Source organism: Echeneis naucrates, chromosome 7, assembly GCF_900963305.1.
Source record: "Echeneis naucrates chromosome 7, fEcheNa1.1, whole genome shotgun sequence".
Lineage (NCBI taxonomy): Eukaryota > Metazoa > Chordata > Actinopteri > Carangiformes > Echeneidae > Echeneis > Echeneis naucrates.
The window spans coordinates 24,512,696-24,534,715 of record NC_042517.1 but is presented as its reverse complement, the minus strand read 5'-3'; the positions used below and the strand labels follow the sequence as shown (position 1 = coordinate 24,534,715).

Here is a 22,020-nt window from a genome sequence, read left to right as displayed (position 1 = left end):
AAACTCAGAGCTGAAGGAGCTGACTGTTAGTGCATTAAGGGAGAGGATATTATTTAAAACTGTAGGTGGTGACAGATAGGAAAATAAAATGCTGTCAGGAACACCTGCCCCAGTGGCACCAGGCCCATCCATCACTGCCACCATTCCCACTGATCCACCCTGTGTGTCAACAATGTCAGCTAAGGAGCTCCAGCTCACTTTCTGCATCAAGAAGATGGAGGTGAGGAATCGGGTGTTAGATGTCGAAGCCATGCACCTTTAAGTTAAACTCTTGGAGTAGCAACGTCAGCCTATGCTCACTCCCCTGTCATTTTACTCCATGCAACCCTGTATTCTCTCCCCATGACAGCTTTGACATCAGACATAAGGTCTTGCTCCACCATGTAATATTTCTGAGGTATATTCTTAATTTAATGTCTTTGAGTGCATTGTGGCCACCTTAAATCAGCTGAAAGATGTGTTTGATTACTCCAGTGTAAACTAACAGGAAAAGCACAAGAAGTGTGTGCTGCACTCCCAGGGGATCAAGGTTTAAACTATGATATGAAGCTTGTATACAAAATTTCAGAAACTGTGAAAAGAATGTCAGTCACACTTATGTGAAGTTTGTGGTTGAGAAAAAAGTGGTTTTCGGTAAATAGTGTCAAGCCAGCAAAGGAAAAGAGTCTGCACAGCTACAAGAACTTGTGCTTTTGGAGTTTAAAAAGTGTCTATGTAAGGTTATAAAAATTGTCACAAATATACTGTTAAAATGCAATTAAAACATGTTTACGGGAATATGCTAAAATTCATAATTCATGACAGCACACGTTTAAAAACAAAGCACAATTCATTATTTTATAAAAGTTAAAAATTGATTAAGGTAAAAGGCTCTGTGAGTTGCTGATCGAGTAATCTGTTATCTACTACTCTGGTCCACAAGGCAAATGAGCATAGAGTGAGAAGTTAAACTGTGTTTAAAGGATAATTCCTGATATTACTGATTACAGATTTATGCTGTTCTCCACAGTGCTTCATTCTATAACTCATTTCAATTTGATTGATTGAAATCTTTATTTTGCAAATGAAAGAAACAAAACAAAACAAAATCTCCATGATCGGAGAAAAAAAACACATGAAATAAATATATAGTATATCTAAAGTATATATAAAATAAAACAGACCAACAACAACAAACAGACAAAACAAACCCAGCATGATTCGAAAAGGAGTAGGAAGAAGTAAAGAACTTATAAAACTCCTACCACCACTCTGTATCGTTACAATCAAAGTTACTGCAAAATCAACCACACAACATCAGTATGATATTAATTGATGATAATAATAAAATATAATAAATAACAACCAAAATAGCAACAATGCTCTAGTTTCCCCTTAAAGCCCTTCCTCCAAGTTTTTTGTAAAGATCATTTGTTTGTATTTGTTTTTAAATTGCTTTATATTTGGACATTGTTTCAGCTCCACGTCATTCCACAGCCTCACACCACTTTTTGATGTACAAAATCTTTTCATTGTAGTCTGTGGATTTTAAAATTTCCATTTGTGGGAGATGAATGTAGTGGACTATTTAGTGAACTCGTTCACAAAATGAACAATCGCTTTCGGACATGACTTTTGGTGCTGTTTATTGCATCATCGCTGTCGTGCAGTTAAAACGTACCTAACTTATGGCTCAAGACAGAAAAAAATTTACTTTTCTGTTCACTGCATTTTGTTAAAGGCTTGAGACAATGTTGCACTGCACTGTAATTTGTATTCTCATATCTGGTCTTCATTGATGATATTTTTATTTTTTATTCTCTTGGCTCTTAGGAAATGTTACGTTCACCACTCTGCCCATGTGTGTGAGAATGTTTTCCAGGTTTGCAAAATTGCATACCCAGATGCTCCGCCCTCCTTGCTCTGATTGGTGCCTCCAGGCACGTGCCAGCTCCAGCTTCATCACCACCTGGATTCCTGATTGGTGTGGCCTGTCTGCAGACTGGCCAATCCCAGCCACCCCAGTCAGGAACAACGGATTCATAACCCCTGACTGTGTGTTACAGCTCGCCCCTTCGTTTTGTAAAAGCTAAGATTGCAGCCCTTGTTATAGCTTATGTGTTTAAATTGTGAAAACTTGATATTCTGTGAAAGCTTGGAAGTGGAGGCCAGATTTACTTTAGTTATCGATTGTCTGCCTTGTAGCCATTGGGCTTATTGTCTACTTTAGTTTCAGGGGTGCTGTTTGTGTTGTAGTTTTGGTTTAGTTAGCTTCAGCCAGCCTTTGTTGTCCTTTTAGTTTGCACTAGCCCTGATGGTACTGTTTAGCTCTTAGAGAGTTTTCTTTTGGTTATATTCTGTTTTTGATCTAAAGCAGCACCCACCGGCCCCGTTCCTTGGTTTATCTTTGGTTTGCCTGTTAACCACTTTCTCTAATTTGAGTTACAATAAACAACATTATACCCATTAACACCTGGGTTCTTTGTGTTACATCCCTTTCCCCTGAGATGATGGGTCTTTTCTTTAAGGAAGATTTTGTGGTCATCTCCTCATCATCCTGAGGAGGATGGCCTGCACAACCATCCAGTGACTGTTATGACTGCACTACTGGCAAACTCCAAAATTTGAGGGATGTTGGAAGCTTATCTGTTCCATTTGAAACAGCCAAGACTGACTGACTTGCAGTGCATTCATCTGCCTTGGTTAGGAGTAGGGAAATAGGCTAATCACACTTTTCTGTTATGCCCTGTTTTCCCCTAAACTGTAGTATAATGCTGTCCCCCCACCACCCAGACAGATAAGCAGTATAAATAGTGGATGGATGGTTTCGGTACTATCTGCATTGTGGCGCTGTGAATGGCCTCACTGAAGGTCAGGAGTGTGGGAACCTCAAGGACAGACTCAGATGGACGAAACTCCAAGATATGAAAAGATAAAAAAGACAAATAAGCTGATGTTATCTCATGTCCTACCCAACATGTAGATTTTGTTGCCCATCACGAAGGGTGTGGCTCCGTACCGCGGCGTGGGCATGGAGGTCAGCGGCTGCCACATGTCCTTCTCTGCATCATAGACCCTCACCAGGGCTTGCGGCGTAGTGTCGACTCCCATACCCCCCAATGCATACACCTTCCCATCTGCAGAGAGACACACACAAGACAGAAACTCACTGTAGGTTTACAGATATTAAAAATGTTATTACAATGTCCTAGTCGATCTGAGGTTACCGTGGGAGAAGTGATAGCTCACTATCATTTTGTCCTGGCATTTTTGGACCAATTGTCAGCTCTACTATCTTTCTTTTACTGTAGTCTTCCAAAAAATGTGCAACATTGAGACAGAATGTGAGCATCTCGATCACCCTGAGAGCAGACAAATCCACAGAATGGTGGTTTAAACTGTGAAGAGAGCAATAAAAATCTCACTGCAGAGACATGTTTTCAGTGAGCTCTATATCAGCAGCAGCTTTTCATTCCACTGAGCCTCATTTGGGATTTTTACCAGTGTGACTTTTAATTGGTGTTTGTTGAGATCACTGTCATAAGATATTAAGGCTACGCCCACTGTGGCGTTCAATGAACATTAAGATATCACACTGGGAAGGGCTGAGCAATATCCCGAGATATTGATATATATCGATATGTTTTCAAAAGTGATATAAAATGGGAAAATATTGCTGATAACAATATAGTTCATTGTCATCATAAAATTACAATACATGGGCCGCAAGCATGCACTTTTTTCTCCTCTGCCTAGCCCCCTGTGTAACTGCCGCACACACACAGCCTCTCTGTGTGAGATTTTGTGCGTGGCTCAAACTTGTGACTGTTTTTAAGGGTTTGCTTTGAAAAAAAAAATGAAAATAACAGGCATGTATGCTACAATGCTTTGGGGAAAACCCAGTTACGTCACAGGAAAAATATATCAGTCTCCGAGTAGCAGGGCTGCTGGAGCCAATCCCAGCTCACTTTGGACGACGGGTGGTGTACACCCTGGACAGGCCACCAGTCCATCAAAGGGCCAACAAACAGAGACCAACAACCACTCACACACAATTTAGAGTCACCAATTAACTAAATATGATGTCTTTGAATGGTGGGAGGAAACCCAGGCACACACATGGAAAACATGTTAACTCAACACAGAAAAGACCCAAGCTGGGAACTGATCCCATTACAGCACTAACCACGATGCCGCCGTGCTGCCCATTGTACATTATATATAGTATATTATATATATATATCGCACATTCAGCTGAAAAATATTGAGATATGGCTTTTAGTCCATGTAGCCCAGCCAAAGCCCCACTGGGCTAAACACTGGGCTGAACAAAAATAATCAGGAAAAATATTCAGCTAAAAATATTACTTTTTACAAAATGTCAACCCAAATCAGAGAATCAACAGTGAACCATGTCTGCTAACTACAGGCATACAGATTTCTATGTCAGTGGTTCAATGCACTAGTGAGCGGCACAACAAACATGGGGAACATCCACACAGCCCTGAGCTGCCAAATGACCCACTCTGGCACCGGTCTGACCGTATTCGCCCCCCGGCTCCACCTGCGTCATTCATAGTTCAGTTCCTGATTGCCCACCATGTAAATCTGTTCAGATAAAGCGGGGAGGGCAGAGGGCACACAAGCACCTCACAACACTTCTGCATAAAACATCCACTCCACAACATATATATATATATATATATATATATATATATATATATATATATATATATATATATACTTATATATATATATATATATATATATAAGTATAAAGTCTCTTTCATTCTATCAATGCTTAAAGTACAGAGTTCAGCAGTTGCTGTGCAGACAAATGCCAGTCACCAGAAATTCATCATCCACATCGTTGAGGCTGATAAGAGCCAGTCTGGGAGGGAAGACCAGGTTTTAAAAGGTTTCACTTCCTTCTCATCCAGACTACAAAACGTCACTGGAGTTACCTAGCTGAAACAGGCTAACCAGTGAACAAGGTCGTCCCCTAGCAGGCTGAAAACAGAAGGCAAACACTTGGAAAATCTTTCAATCAGTAGATAATTTCTTCCTCACTCAGCTTGTTAGATGTTATTGAGATTTAAATGTGAGAATAGATGAAGCGATATCACTTTGAGTGACAGGTGGGTGAGTGTATGTTCACCACTAACCGCTTTCTCCAACTTAACTTTGTTTCTTCCTGTAGTCTATGTTTTGTCCATCCTGTCCCTACAGGTGCTGAATGATCTCTGCTCCGTTTTTCTGCTGCTGCAATAGTTACTATTGGGTATCATTAACTGCCAATATTAATAATTTCCATTATAACTTCTTCTGCAATTCTAACTTTAAAAAAAAAAATATTTACGAATGCATACTTAGTGTTTGTTGTAGTCTGTCTCCTGGTCTTATCCTTCCCCTCTTATTCCTTTTCTCTCTCTCTTGCCTTTCTCCTCCCCAGATATTTCCAAATTTCAACAGAAAAATCCACTATCACTCCAGTGGTAAAGGTTCCTCCACCAAAAGCACTGGACGATTATTGCTCTGTGGCATTCAAGTCTCCAGTTTGGAAAGTGACTCAGAGTGTAAATGACCCAATTCAGTTTCACTTCACCAGGCAAGTAAAGGGGTTGTGGATGCCATGACAATTGGACCTTGTTGCTGTACACTTAGAAGGTGAGAGAACACATGCACAACTATGTTATATTGATTTTTCTTCCGCTTTCAGTTACACACAGGCCAATATTTTATAACAGAGACTTGTCTGGTATATCTAGGAGCAACTCCAGCACCATTTGTTGGCTGGTTGTCTCCCTGACAAAGAGGACACAGAGGACTAGGGTGAACAGAGCACGTGTTTGACTGGATCACCTAAGGATTATGGTCTGTCAACCCTGCTATTTGGGCTCCACACTAATGACTAGTAACACAAATGAGGGTGATTGTCAAGTTTTGCTGATGACTCAGTAATCATCACCCTCTTGCAGTACCATGAAGTGGGCCATGGCCCAGTTTTAGACAATTTCATCAACAGTGTTATAGCTCATACTCATATTTATTTCTTTTTATTTTGATCAGCCTTTATTTTATACAGAAAATCCTCAAAAATTTGAGTGAGGGGATAGAATAAAAGCAGTAAACAAAAAATACTCTGGTAGATTAAAATATGTCAGTGTTTTAGTCTACATAAAGAAAAGAAGACTATCCAACAAACACAGTAAGCAATGGTGAGTAGTGATGTTTTTGTCGTGAACGATGCAGCTCTGAAATGAACAACGGGAGCCAGATCCTGCCTGCCTGGTAAGCAGCTCTTGCCTCGCTAGGACTCACTTCGTTTTTTGTTTTTTTTTCCCTCTCCTTTTTCTGTCCAAGCCACATGTGATTGGTCAACTACATGAAGTGTGGTTGCACTGAGCAGTGCGGGGCTAAATACAGCACAGAGAGAGAGACAGAGAACAGGAGGGAGGGAGAAGAGCGAGAGAACAAGCGCTACTGCAAGGGACACGAGAGAGAGAGCGAATGGTCACTGGCACACACCCACACAGAGACACTGGAAACAGGTGGGAATTGAAAATGAGTGGCAAGAAATGAAGCAAAATTTGGATGCATTTCAATTTCATTGATCAAAGAAAGGCAGAGTGGGAGACCAAGGCTTCAGTCTACCCACGCCTAGCACACGTGATGGCATGGAGACTGTGTGTTGTGGCCACATCCGTCCCCGTCAAGCGAATCCTCGAAAAACAGGGAAAGTAATTAAAGAGAGAAGGAACAGAAGCAGGCACTTGGCCTCCCTCAGTGCCAATCTTCTCTTAAGACTAGCTGAAACTGTTACTGCTATTATTTTATTTTTGTTTTACACATTTTATTTATTATAATTGTGTTGTTGTTTTATTTTATTGATTCAATTTTGTTATTTTTGTATTTATTGTTGTTTCACACCAAATTGTTGAAAGATCATATATAAATAAATATACTGAATGTAAATAAGTAAAATCAGAGATTGGACCGTTTTGAGAGTCTTTGCTACAAGAGATAAATTATAAAGTACAAAAACAGAGTAAAAGATATTTGAATAATGAAGACTTGATATAATGTATGTTTTTACATTTCAATAAATCTTTTTATGTATAATTTTACATTTTTTATGGTAATAATCTAATTAGCAACAACACCAAAAAAATAAAAATTCTGAGGAGCCACTTGAGGAGCCAACTGGGGAGCCACTTTGTGAGATGATGAGGAAGGGCTTTAAAATTGGTAATGAACCTCCAAGCTCTGTGATAAACTGCATCTAGAGCATGTAGGCTTTGAAAAGAGGCATAAAGCATAAAACATTACCATTATTCAGTTTAGATATAAACGTGGCAGACATCAATCTCTTCTTGGCTTCACAAGAAGGTGCAGCAGAAGAATAACTAAATAAACATCTTAACTTTGTCTGAAGATCAATTGCTGTTTGATAGTCCTGTCCTAAAACCCATACTTATTCAGGGCACTGCAGTGGAGACAGTCAGCCAGGACAAATACTTGGACTCCATCTTGAATGACAAGCTGACCTTTGACCTAAACACAGAATACAGAATTAAAAAGGCCAATCAGAGACAGTTTTTTTTCAGGATGCTGAAATCTCTTAATAATGTTTCATTCATCTTTTAATGAATCTACTTTAAACTTCTCATAGGCATTCTGGTTTTGCAACTTCAGCACAACCAACTAATACAGACAGGACAATATTGTAGGGCCTTGTTGGTCGTATATGAGGTCACATGTCATCATCACGGAGTTACAACTTCTGCTTTTTAGGGAGGACAGCACTTTTTTGATTATTTAGATTTTCTAACTGTGTGCTGATGGTGATATGATTGTATGTTCAAGGTTCAACTTTATTTTCATTCACCATTTAGCAACTATATGTTGGATAAAGTTTTGTTCCTCACAGGTACAACACACCAGAAGCATTACACAATAGTATGTGTAACCAAAGACAATGCCAAGAGAAATATACAATAGAATTGAAGATGAGCAAAAAGCACAATTAAATATAAATAAATAAATATAAAAATAAGTCACAAATAAAAAAAAAAGTCTAAATTTGAACGGCTTACATCTATGTTGTATGTCTTACGTGTGCTTATCTATTGGATGATCTGTAGTGTGTTGCTGTTGCACACCAAATTCCCCCATGAGGACAATAAAGACACATACTGTCAAAACAAGGGCCCAGAGCTGACCATGCAGGTCATAACATAAGCCATAAGGTCCCTGTAGTACTCAGAGGACTGGACTGTGTGGAGGTTCAGACCTGAGGAATGATGCAGAGACATGAGCAAGTGCTTTCTCCTCGGGGGATCTGTTGGTTCTCTATAAATCATTTTATAAAGAGTTTGCTCTAGACCTGCTCTATATGTAAAGTGCCTTGATGTAACTTTGTTATAAATGGTGCTATATAAATAAATCTGATTTGATTTGATTTCATTTTGATTTCTGCTGCATAGACCAACTCAGTGGTGAAGAAGAGATGAGTCTCTCTGGCTTAGCTGGAAGATTCTTCCTGTCAACCCTACAGTTATACGAGTTAGTGTAAGGTGTGCCAGAAATCAGGGAGAAGCCACTGGTTGTGAAAGGAAGTAAAAATGTTTTGAATTATATGGGAAAATGGCATACTTCTCCTTTGATTTATCAGCTTCGTAGACCTGAACAGGTAAGGTGTCCTGTCCATCTCAGGGGAAGCTCCATTTATATTTTTAGGTTTTCTTTGCTTATTTGTTTTAATATTTCTTCCTCTCTTCATTGTGCCTTGAAGGTTTACAGAAGTACAGATTTACATGGAATCACTGATGGTCCCACAATGATAAACCATTGCAGTGTGATTTATAGATTGTAGATACTTGGCATTCACTGTCCACCCACACCATTACCTGAGACCTGCACCTACTCTGTGTGTGTGAGTGTGTGTGTGTGTGTGTTTGTGTTTGTCTGTGCATGCTCTTGCCCAGTTCCTGTCTAATCAAGCACAATCGCCTCTAATTAAAGAAACGGTGCTCTATTCTCTGCCTGTCACCCTGGGAGACGCCATGGAAACCACAGCGTAACCTACAATCCTGTTATTATGGAGTGGGTGTTTGGCAGGTTTGTCCTTGCCAAATGAAACCTGTTGGTAGTCAGATGCATAGCCCCGAGTCACAACCAAACCATGATGCAGTGATCCATTTACCATATGGACACAATGGCGCAGACACAGCAGACAGGGAGAACACAGAGGATTTGACAGATTATGTTATGTTTTATATTTCTTGTCCTCCTTTTATGTGACGCTGCTAGGTCTGCTTGATTCATCAGAGCAGCATCTTCCTTGGCATCTGTATCACTCTGTGTTGATATCATACTAGATGTCCCTCTTCTTTTTTTGTTCTCACTGTGACTTTCATCATTTTCCATCCCTTTTTTCTCTTATTTGCTCCAACTGACTGCCTCAGCCGTTCGATCCCAGCCTCTCAATCTCATCTTTTTTCATTGCTCCTTGGCCATTTGCATCAGCAGCAGAGAATTTGTGCAATGGTTATTTTGTATTTATTAAATAACAGTATCACAGTGTAATCACAATGGTTTAAGTGTGTGTTTGCTTTGAAAATGCAACATATTTAGCATATTTTATTAATCACACTTGCTAACATCTTATGTGATCTGAGATTTACATATAAACTAAAAAGCCTGGAAGAAAATCTAACAGTGGAAAGCAGCTTCCACTCTTGCTCATACTGTAGTAAGTCTGAATACATATCTTTATCTAATAAAGTAGAAATGTGTAATGTAGACAAATGTAACACTTTAAATCTACATAATTAAAATACTCCAGACGTGCATTAAACTAATAGACACAATGTGGAAAGATTATGGTGTAAGTCAAAATGGAGGTTCTTTGCTAATGACATTAATGGAATTTCACAATCTCAGCCTGTTAATATGTACACAGTTCTGTAAGAATTAATAATAATAATAATAATAATAATAATAATAATAATAATAATAATAATAATAATAATACAGACTTGTTTACATGACACACCCCCTTCCTGACTTCTTCCTCCCCACCCTCCATGGCAGCAAGCTCAGATTCATTCACCACTACCTCTATGGGCTCAACTGTCAGCACCACATGTCTGCAGCCACTACCACTAAAAGCAGCTGTTGGTGATTGTCATCACCGATCCAGTCTGCCCTGTTCTAATAAAACCTTCATTCTTAATGACTGAGAGAAGTTGGATTTTACATTTCTTACTGAAGCATGGCGAAGGGATAATGAATTTACCCACCTCAATGAGCTCTGCCCCACTGGCTGCTCTGTTATTGGGATGTCCCGTTAGGAATGCTGTGGAGGAGGTCTTGCAGTTGTGCACTGGGAAAGATCTGTGTAGAGTGATACAGTCTGAAAGTTTTCCTCCTTTGAGTCACAGATTATTAAGACTGGTTCTGCTAACATATTTTATTGTGTGCTAATTTAGCACCCTCCTGGTCCTGCTGGATTTTAATTACTGGCTATTTTAACCTTCATATTGATGATGCCATCTGTAACATGGCTATTGAATTCCTATCCATCACTGACTCTTTTAACTTTACCCAACATGTTAGTGGACCCATATATATCAACTGTCACATTTTAGATTTGGTTTTCTCACTTGGCCGAAATATTGAAAATGTGCGCGTGGAAGGTTAACATGTGAGTGACCACAGCTGTATACTCTTTGACTTCAACTTTCCTCGGGCCCAAAGGTGGATTATTACTCGGGATGCTGCTGAGAGGTTTTCTACTTCATTTAAAACTAGTTTACTGTCGGGATGCAATGATGCAGATGTCTTTATTCAGTCTTTTAACAGTCATTGTTTAGCTATTTTGGACAAAGTGGAACTTGTGAAGTCTAACATTGTCTCCCAGAAAAAGCACTGTCATTGGATAAACTATTCTGTCAAGGGTTTCAGAAGAAACTGTCAAAGGGTAGAGCGTTTATGGAAGCCAACTAAACTTGAGGTGCTCAGCCTTCACCTACGGGTACTTAAATTAAACTACTTAAATGAATTGCTGAGAACTGCCAGAACTCAATTCTCTAAGATAATATCCTCAAATAAGAAAAATCCCCAAATCCTCCACTCCTCTAGTTTCTGTGTTTTCTAAAGTGGACATCAATGATTTCCTGCATTTCTTTGTTAATAAGGTCAGGGATATTAGGTCTAGCATTTCTCTATCATCAGTTGTTATCAACACTGTCTCTGATCTGTCTGTCTCCTTTAAATCTATTATATTATATGATATCACTGCTCTGCTGACAATGAAACCCACTTGATGCCCTACAGATGTTTGCCCTACTGCAATGTTTAAAAAAGTCTTAATGCCTCACTTTTAACTGGTGTGTTTCCTAGCTTTTTTAAGTATTGTGTTGTGGAACCTGTCCAAACCTTTGACCTGTACACTCAAAAAGCTTAGTCTGGATCCATGCCAGCACAAAAACTACAGGCTGATTTCCAAACTGAAATTTTAGAAAACTCACTTTATCGAGAATTGTGAGGTCTTGGACATATTTCACTCTGGTTTTCACAACAAGCACTCCACTGAAACTGTACTACTTAAAGTTCCAGTTACATCTTGATTCTGGCAAAGATCCAGTTTTGGTTCTGCTCAGGTTTTGATACGGTTGACCATAATATTTTGGTTAATAGACACCAGGTTGTGGTTAGGATGTCTGTTTTGGTTTTAAAATGGTTCTCCACTTACCTTTCTGATGGAATTTTAGCATTTCTGCAAACCATATCATGTCTGATACCGCAGGACTGTCATCTGGGGCACCTCATGGCTGTCCTAGGACCCATTCTGTTCCTTTTATACCTACTTTCCCTTGGACAGTTAATTAGACAGTTTAGCAACATTTCTTATCTTTACGCTGATGACATCCAGCTGCTCATTTAAGGGTCAATGAGTTCCATAGACTGTAATCCCTAATTAACTGCCTGACAAGCATCAAACAGTGGTTAAGCGATAACTGAGCTCAGACAAGAAGGAAACATTAATTATCGCCCCTGATAGTAGTATCCCCAGATTAAGCAGCTAATTGGTGCTCTAGGTTCATCTGTCCTGCTGAAGATCGGGAACCGGGGGGCAGACTCCTTAGCAATTTTTAAGACCAGGCTTAAAACCTTTCTGTATGACAGAGCTTATAGTGCATCTACTCTTTAGCTATTCTGCTGGAGGAAGGACTGAGCACCTCTGTCTCGCTCTCTCTCGCTCCCTCTCCCTCTCTCGACCCAACCAGTAGAGGCAGATGGCCACTCAGCCTGGTTCTGTCTGAGGTCTCTGCCTCTTAAAGGAAGTTTTTCATTGCCACAGTCACCAAGTGCCTGCTCAAGAGTTTGGTCTAGACCTGCTCTGTATGTAAAGTGCCTTGATGTAACATTATGATTTGGCGCTATACAAATAAATCTGATTTGATTCCATTTGATTTGAACTTATTTTTCATTCAACGATGTCCTTGGAGCACCATTCAAAAAGAAGCAAAAAACTGCTTCTTCCATTTGAGGAACATTTCCAAAATAAGATCACTGGTGTCAAAGGCTGAACTGGAAACGATCATTCATGCTTTTATCTCATCTCGTATAGATTTTTGTAATGTGTCTTTTTACTTGTTTTCATAATAAATAGCCTGACGGCTTTCAGGCTGTTCAGAACTCTGCTGCAAGGCTTTTAACCCACACAAACAAAAGCGACTTGCAGGGACAAACTCCTTCTTAATTATATACAGCCTTCATTCTCACTTTCCTCCATTTTTGTGTATTATTGGCTCTCGGAAAAAATATTTATTTTTCTTGACCATAACATCTGGTTTTATTTTCCACCTCCTTTTTCCCAAACAAGCTGGGTTGCAACACTCACTCATTTGCCATTTGTCTATAATGTATATATGTAACTATGTTATAGTTGTAGTTCAATGAATCATATCAATTCAGATTCAGAATACTTTATTGGCCCCAGAAGGTGATTCTTCAAAATAAAATAAATAACTAAGATTGACAGCAGCAGGAAGTGGAATGTATGGTGCTACTAGTTCACACTGTGCCAGCAGCTGATGTGGCCATTGAAAATCAGGGAAGTTGCATCTACAGCAGCCAGCAGAATGGATGGCATCTCCCAACACCTACATCAGGAAGTGGTTGGCCCACCCACACTGCTTCTCAGACACAGGCCTCTTTGGCAAGAACATGCTGTAACTGCCCCTGTGTCCATTAACTTCGGACTCAAGTAGGAGAAGACCAGACGGTGACGGAACCAGAAGCGAACATTTGTACGGGGTGGAAGTGGAAAGCCCAGCCAGAGGTGGACCGAGCTATAAGCAGGCAGCATTGAGAGATCATAGAATGAATGCAGGACAGCCAAGCAGGGCTGTCTCCAAAGTCTCTCTCAATGGTTCGGAAGCGAGGGTAAGTGGTCCCTGTGCATCCAGGACAATGCAGGCTGAAAGCACATCCTTTGAGGGTGTAATGTGGCCCTGGTACGAGGGTGCCTCAGGTATCAGCGCAACAAAGTCCTGAGGAAGCTGGCAGAGCAGTTTGAGAAATGCAGAGTGGGATCTAACAAGTATGCAAGTCCCGCCCCCAACTGGCCATTCCATTCCTAAAACAGCTGTCGCAAGTAAGCAGCCTGAGGACCATCAGCCCTGCTTGCTCCTGGAAAGGGACGGGAGATCGTGGCGAGCAGCTAGGGTCCTCATCATCAAATTCACTGTCCCCTGGGAGCAGCACATGAACTCAAGCGAATGAAATGTTCCGATTTTCCTGCAAAATGCAGAGACCTGGCTGGGCTACAACAATTCACCCGGTGGAAGTAGGATGCAGGGGCTTCGCAGGCAGCGCAACAATCAAGCTTCTCTGGGAAGCCCAAGTGACAGGGGCAAACCTGCAGAAGGCCATCAAAGAGCTGGCAGAGGAAGTGGAAAAAGCCAGCTACTAGTTGTGGCTACGGAGGAGGGATAGCATTTTGGGTCCAACACCACAATAAGCTGCAGGTGCAGGTGATGGCGGGGAGACATCCCCATTCAGCCATTGCCCCCCAGCAGTAGATGTACTGGTGTGGGGCGAAAAATCTGCTACTGGTGGCTCCAGCTGACCACCCTGAGACGAGCTGAAGTGCAATGTAGGAGGTGTGGCAGGCAGAGATGCCAAGCAGGAACAACACCACCTGTACAAATTCCTGACATGAACAGACCAGTGCAGTGTTCTGATTGCTGATGTTCAAGAGGACACAGCCCTCAAGAGAGCAATTCATCATTAGCTGTAATAGATGTAACATGTGTTAACACTTATGACAAGGATTGTAAGATCAAATTTTATTTTGCTGCATTAAATCGTTTTCGTGTCCAACATAATCTTTGAACAAAGAAAAAAAAGGAGGAATATGCATTCATCTTCTTCCGTTTCCAGGTCGATTGGGGTGCTGGAGCCAATTCCAGCTCACCCTGGACAGGTCACCAGTCCCTCACAGGGCCAAAAGACAGAGACAGACAGAGACCAACAACTACTCACACTCACACCTATGGAGAGTTTAGAGTCACCAGTTAATCCCAATATGATGTCTTTGGATGGTGGGTGGAAACCCAAGCAGGAATGAACATGCAGATTTCTCACTGAAACTCCACTCCGCTACAGTACAGCCCATCAATACAACAGTAATACTTAATTTATATTTAGTCTTTCAGTCTTTCAAACTCTTCTAATTTCGTTTCTCTCTGTCCTTCAGTTTTAAACTTCATTAATGTGAATATGGCACGAACATTTTTTATCCACTCTGGTTATTCAAGCTTCCTCCTCTCTCATCCTCTTTTTTTTTTATCACTATTCAAGCATTTGTTCACTGATAGTCTGTTGGCCTCTTTCTTTCCAGGGAGGTGAGTGGAGCACTTATATAATGTGATGGGTGACAAGTCTTCAGACCCGTGCTCTTATTTTTAGAGGCTCTGTGCTTAGTCTGGATTAAACACACTTAAAGGCAGAAAGAGTTCAGTGCAAAGTTAGAAAAAGGAGAGGGATAGGTAAGAACTGAGAGGAGAAGGGTAGGAAGGATTTCTTAAAACTCATTTCTGTCTTTGCGATGAATCTACTGAACACACTCTGTTGACCGAAGAAAAAACAACAGACTTACAAAAAATTTGAGAATTTACACAAATATATAAATTAAATATAAAATAAAGAGACATTTTGGTCAGCATCCCCTTTTTAAAAAGGAAAACCAACCTGTCATTCTCACAGTTTGACGCAGTCAAGATGACATGATGAGACTGAGATCAAATCTTTCTTCAGTTTATTTCACTGAATTAGCCGAATTATTTATATAAAGCAGCACAAGGACAGAGAATAATGGCTTGTACAATTTGGTAAGATTGTACAAGCCAGGGCGTACCTAATTTTCAGATAAGCGGTAGAAGATGAATGAATGAGCCTAACAGCTGTCATGTTAAGTAAAGTTTAGTTTTTGTCTTGTGGCTTCCTGTTTTATTTTGAAATGTACTCCTCTCATTTCAAGTAACTTGCCCCTTCCCCATGTCTGTTCCTCTGTAGACCAATTTTCTGTTATATTTTTCAAGATTGTTTTATATGTACTTTGTCTCTTGAGTTGTTCATTTGGTTCCAAATCCTTGTTTAGTCATGACAACAGCTCCAAACCGCCACTGGAGAGAAGTCAGACTGAACATCAGATTAGCGCCATGTTAGCTGAGCTGCTCACCACATTAGTTTTTCTGACGCTGAGTGAGATATGACTTCACTTGCTCACTGTGGCGCCTGAGGATGGTCCACATAAAGAGGAGATTGTGTCATAAAAAACTAGGTACATGGATTAATAGACACCCTTGTTTGTCAGGTAGAGAGGAAGAAATAAAAGCTTTCAATCCATCCATCAATCAATCAATCAATCAAGTTTCATTAAGGGAAATATAGGATTCAACAATGGTTAACCTGCACACAGAACTTAAAGTTAGGATAACGTTTTCTCAGTCTTTCTAGTATGAATTAGAGTTGCAACACTGGAACAATGAAGAGCCTATTTCTGGTCTTTGAAATGGCACATCAGGTGCTTTTATTCAGCATTTGCTATTTTAGTATGTCCTTACACAAATATATGGCATATGGTCCTTATTGTGATAACAATGTAATTCATTAGTTTAACTACTACTGTTGTTTTGCTATAATACATCAGACTAGAAGCAAAGTAGGGTAAGTATAGAGGGCTTTAGTGTTGGAAACAAAACACTCTGGAAAATGTTAGACAAAGGTTATGATCATGGAATAACAAGAAAGACCATCATCTGTCACTGAATCTGATCACTTACAGATGAAAGTGAAAAGTCCAGATGTCGTCAGTGACTGTTTCCCAGATACACAATGGATGCATTTAAAAGAGAAATTATGGTCTGGTATTCACATCATTTGGTCTCCTGGGGCTTAACAACAACAACAACCCAAATTTACAGTTTACGCAAGCATTTATTTAGCTGTATCTGACTGAAAAATATACCAACAGCTTACATAAAGTCTCCCAGATGCCTGACAGCAACATAAACCTCATGAATATAATGCAGCCTGACATAAATGCAGACATTAACATGATATAAACAAACATGACCCACATGAGTTTCATATATGCACCAATTTAAAGTTCAGTGCATGAATAAATAATATAATTCATATAAAGTATGAGCTTATTGGTTATTTTTCCTCTTAACTCTTAACTTGTTTTAGATACAGTACAGGCCAAAAGTTTGGACACACCTCATTCAAATGAATAGGAAAGTGTGTCCAGACTTTAAGCCTATTCTGTAGATCGATAGATAGATATATCTTTATCTATAAAGATATATCTATATCTTTATTGATCCCCAAAGGGAAATTCACCAAAAGAAACAAGATTGAAATAAGTTCAGTAGATGCAAAGTTACTGTCAAAAATATTTTTTATGAAACCTCCAGCCTCATGATAATCAAATCTGATTCTGCAACCTGCATTTTGCCCCTTCTATATCTTTCTTAGTTATGCTGACAGTATTGCCTTCCTGCCAAAGCAATTTTCTGCTGGAATTTAGCTGTGTGTGAACTTCAATTTCAGTCTCTTACATAAGAGAGGGGAAGTTCAGCTTCAACAGGAGGACCACCGGCAGGTGAGGAACTGGTAATTCCAGCTATTACTGAATCTGCCTTGTAAAGACAAAAGCTAAGTGCCAACCCCGGAGAGGCAGCAGGAACAAACTTGTCCCATGTTCCTGTTAACACGTTCCTTACTGCTGTGGTGATACATGGAAGACAATCTCCCACAGACATTTAAAGGGCACTGCACTCCTCCTAATGAAAGCCCATCAATAGCTGATCAATAAATGTCTCCAGCCTGCTGCGAGCTGCAGTCACCGTGCACTACCTACAGACGGGGAGACAAGGGCTGCTGTCTTGTCTTTCAGAAGATCAATTGTCTTCACAACGACAGAACAAATCAATTAAACATAAAGCTGCATGATTCAGAATTACTGGAATAAAACTTTACTGGTTTATCATAAAAGACACACACCATGATACAGGAAGGGTCAGTAAGTAGAATAAAGGTTTATATCAGAGCACTGACATTGTCCTCTTTATTGAGACTAAAGGTCAGTGTCCTGTCAAAACCTCCATCTGAAGACCGCCTTGAGGAGAGAAAGGATCAAAGCCTATCTGCTGACTTGAAAAAACGTGACATAAATAACAGCTGCACAAAAGAGGCCGGTTGAACACAGCTCAGTTCTGCTTCACTGAGCCAAGAAGGCAGAACTAATAAAAAGAGACGCAGACCAGCTAGAGCAGTTTCACTGGTGAACCCCAATGCAGAAGATGGACAGCAAGAAATGATTAAAGGAGGATTACACACAAATAACAAGGAGCAGATACAGTATACTACTTCTCCAGCATCAACGTAAGGGACAGTTTGATAAAACAAATCCATCTCATATGAGCTTGTCATGATTTTTCATCCTATTAATTTGTGCCATAATTAATGTATGAATTTTTTAGTTATGGTCAAAAATGTATTCTATGAAGTCACTGTGACCTTCACTGACCAAAATCTTATCAATTCATCCATGAAACTCCTTTCAGGCTTTACTGAGCTGTCACATTCATGTCATAACTGGACCTGACAGACGCCGGCACAGAGGCTATAAAAAGTAGAAGTAAATAATGAAGAATGCACCTCATCAATTATTAAACACTAAAAAATGTTTCAATCCCACTTCTTAGGAGTTGCTTTGAGTGTCTTACGCTCTATAATTTCTTATCACTCAGGTCAGTAAGAGTAAAGCACCATGTAGATTTCTGCATGGTGATGATGGTGATGATGTTGTCCACCTGCATCAGGGCTGATGAACCACAGGAATGCCCACCCTGCAGGTATAGCACCTGGCACTGGGGGGGGGTTGTCCTACAAACAACACTGAGTCATATTTTTGGGAAAAAAAGTGAGCTGTAGCAGAAAGAGGAAAGCAGAAGGAAGACGAGGAAGAACGTAGGATGAAATAAAGAAGAGCACCTTCCTGCTTTAAAACTTACATTATTGTTTGAATAGTGTAATTACTCTGTACAAAAAAGTGTACTTTTAAATGTTCCACAGAACCAAACTTTAAATTACTTTAAATTAGGAAATTAGTAAGTTTTTATAATAATTAAAACAAATATGTAAACAAGAGAAAGCAAAAATCCATCAACATCCCACGCAGTGAAATATTGGATATTACATATTATATTATTTATTATATTATATATATGGTCTTCCCTCTTGTTGCTTAACTAGTGCATTTTGATTAGATGTTTATGTGACCTATTGCAACACGTACAGACCTCCTACAGATTTCTCTTACAGATTTAAACAAGTTGTTTCATAAATATGAACTCTGAACTTGAACTATGAACTTATAAAATCAAGCCTAATCTGAGCCCATTGCGAAGATATGAGACATATCTAGAGTCTGGGAAATTCTCAGACACCTTATAAAGTTTTCTTTCGATTAACCATTTCAACTGAAGATGCCGGGAATAAGAACATGTTAGTGAACAGAAAGCTCTTCCCACCTGACCTTTTACTTTCCTTCATTGCTGAACAATCTCGCCGCACAAAACGCCACCTCACCCTGTATATCAGCGCCTACTGACTGTGTCTTCTTGAGATGAACAGTATATACCTATGTCAGCTTTCCACCTGTTACTCTCCAAAAATAGTCACAGGTGCATTCAAAATCATAACTGCAGTGTGTGCCTGTGGGACAGGAGATCATCAAGACTTTAACTCCAGTTTTTTGGGGGTATTATTTACGCTTAGATTTTGGTGGAAAGCGTTCTGGAAAATGTGAGTGGCTCAGTGTCACTGAGCAGAGATCACTTTAGGATTGACTACAATCGATATGTGGGAAGGCCACGTGAACTGCTACTAGAAAAGAAAAAAGAATGAAACCAGAAAATCACAGTCATTGCTGCAGGGCACTTTAAGATTTAAAGGTCTTGTGGTATTGTGGTTTAAATCAGGTTGAGGTTCTATTTTGTTACAGTGAAAAGTATCAAATGTCTCAGTCCATCGAAAAATGCTCACAGCCTGGATCGAGAAACTGAGCCTTAAAACCAGCCACCCTGACTTCCTGAAATTTGTGATGCCACAACAAATCAGTCACCACCCTCAGCCATGAACATGAGCCCCTCCCCTAGATCATCCAACTTTGTGTTTACTAGAAAACGTCATTAATGCATTTGCTTTTTATATGCTTTTTACTTGTTACTTGATTAGCTGACTGGCCTGTTGTCACTCTTTTGGTTCTTAAAATCACAAATATATCTTCTTATTGATATCAACAGTTCAGATAAAACACAGGAGGAGTGTAAAGTATGGAACTTTTAACACCCATGGACGGACAGATAGAGCACTATGTTTACAGCATTACTGAACATTATCCCTTTCATTTTCTCAGTGTGTCTCAAAGAGCCCATTATTGCCGGGGTCACTACAGAATCTGCGTTGCGTATTGTGACCGGCTATACGGCGGTGATCGAGAGTAATCAGGGAAACTTCAGGGAAGTAATTTCAATTCAAGAACAACTTGAAGGAGAAGGAGGAGCAGTAAAAAAACACATTTTGAATGTCCAATCCACAGGCATTTCCGATGGCACTATAATCATTCATTGTAATCCGTTATGATTAACACTGTAATGGATTACAATTAATTACAAATAATTGTAGTAATTGTAATTGTAACCAAAAAGTTAATCATTAATCATGATTTTGATTTTTGCCAAAATTGACCCGCCATACCTTGTATGGCTTCCTCTAGGAATTTTTTAGCAGCAACAGAAATAGTGACATGTATATTAAGCAAAAAGCAAAAAAAAAAAAAAAAAAAAAAAACGTTCATCAACACTCACCATTATCAGTGTGCTAATTTTTTCATCCTACTTAAGTTCCCAGCCTGATAGCCTGTGCTTCCCTTTAGGTTTGTACAGGAAACACTGACCCCTCCCTGTAACTAACTCAATCCTTCCTATGTGTGCTTATGTGGAGACTCGCAAGAGGGACAAACACCATGCTGCTGAAAGCCCACTGACTAGCATTAGCAACAGACAAGGGAATCATGGGAAACGTGGGAACATCAGAGTATAGAAGATTTATTCACAGTGCTGCTGTTGGGCTCTTCTGCTCTGTCTTGTCTGTTGTTTTATGACACTGGCATTATAATGAACGACTGACAATTTCAAAGAGCAATATATTATTAACTTACCTCCTGATAGCTCATAAGACAAAGGAATTGTGTGTGTAACGGACGGTGCAACCTGCTCTGGAACCAACTGGCTGTATCCAGTAAGATTTTACAACATGTCAGCCTTCCTCACATGCCTCAATCAACCTTGGCCGCCCATGACCCTGTCCCTGGTTTACTACTGTGCCTCTGTTCCTTTCTTGGACCACTTTTGGTAGATACCAACCACTGAAGACCAGGAAAACCCCACAAGAGCTGCTGTTTTGGAGCCGCTCTAACCCTGTCGTCTAGCAATCACAATTTGGCCCCTGCTCAAACTCAAAACTCAAAACTCAAAATCTTAAGCTTACCCATTTTTCCTGCCTCTAACACATCAACATTAAGGACAAAATGTTTACTTTCTGGCTGATATATCCCACCCATTAACAGATGCCATGATGAAGAGATAATCAATATTATTCACTTCACCTGTCAGTTGTCATAATGTTATGGCTGATTAAATCATCTGGGAACCTGAAGATGAGGTATCATAAATATTAAGGACACCCTGTCTCCAAAATAGCCTCACCAACCCTCATACATCTTTATTGTTGCCCACTCTTTCTTCCTGCATTATGTGGTGACTCTGAGCACATTCTTTATCGTAGCTGAAGCACTTTTGTTACAAGCTTTTTAGGCAAGAATAAGATCATTAGCCTATTTGGTGGTTTAAAGACATACGTTGACATACTTGGCAGTTTTTCTGTGTTTGTATCAATATCACAGCACAGTATACAGCAGCAGTTGCCTGATGTCGAGCAGCAGCTTGATTCAAGTTAATAGGAAGTGTGTCCAAACATTTGATTGGTACTGTATTTTATTTATGTATTTATCACATTTCTTTTAAAAAAGTGTTGTGTGTTAAGGTGTAATTATGTTTACACATATGTTGAATGTTTTTGTGTGGGGGTCTGTTGTCCATTCAACAGTTCTCTTTTCAAAAATACCATACATACAATATACCATTTATTATTTACTTATATCATTCATGCTAGCAGTGCGAAGAGAGCTGTACATGAAAGCACTTTGTTTTCACTGCGTAGAGTTGAACCCTAACCCTTCACCATTTTATTTGTGCATGTGCTAGGTAAATGTGTAAATTTGGCCATTGCATAATGACCCAATTGTTACCACCATGGGAGTAAACAGTGTTGTGTTAATCATTTAGCCTTCTTTGCTACCATTTCCACAATGCAGTTACCAGGGAAATGAATCAA

General features: G+C 39.7%; 1 protein-coding gene across 8 annotated transcripts in view; it reads right to left on the bottom strand.

Annotated features, from left to right (window-relative positions):
- Positions 1-22,020, bottom strand: part of klhdc8b (kelch domain containing 8B) — a 202,985-nt gene that overhangs the window by 72,480 nt on the left and 108,485 nt on the right. For 7 of the 8 annotated variants that reach the window (XM_029507410.1, XM_029507408.1, XM_029507407.1 and 4 more), the window contains one exon: positions 2,952-3,116. The exons of the other annotated variant lie outside the window; for it this stretch is intronic. In XM_029507410.1, the coding sequence (XP_029363270.1) occupies positions 2,952-3,116 (165 nt within the window). The remainder of the gene's footprint in view (positions 1-2,951; positions 3,117-22,020) is intronic. 8 annotated transcript variants of the gene reach the window in all.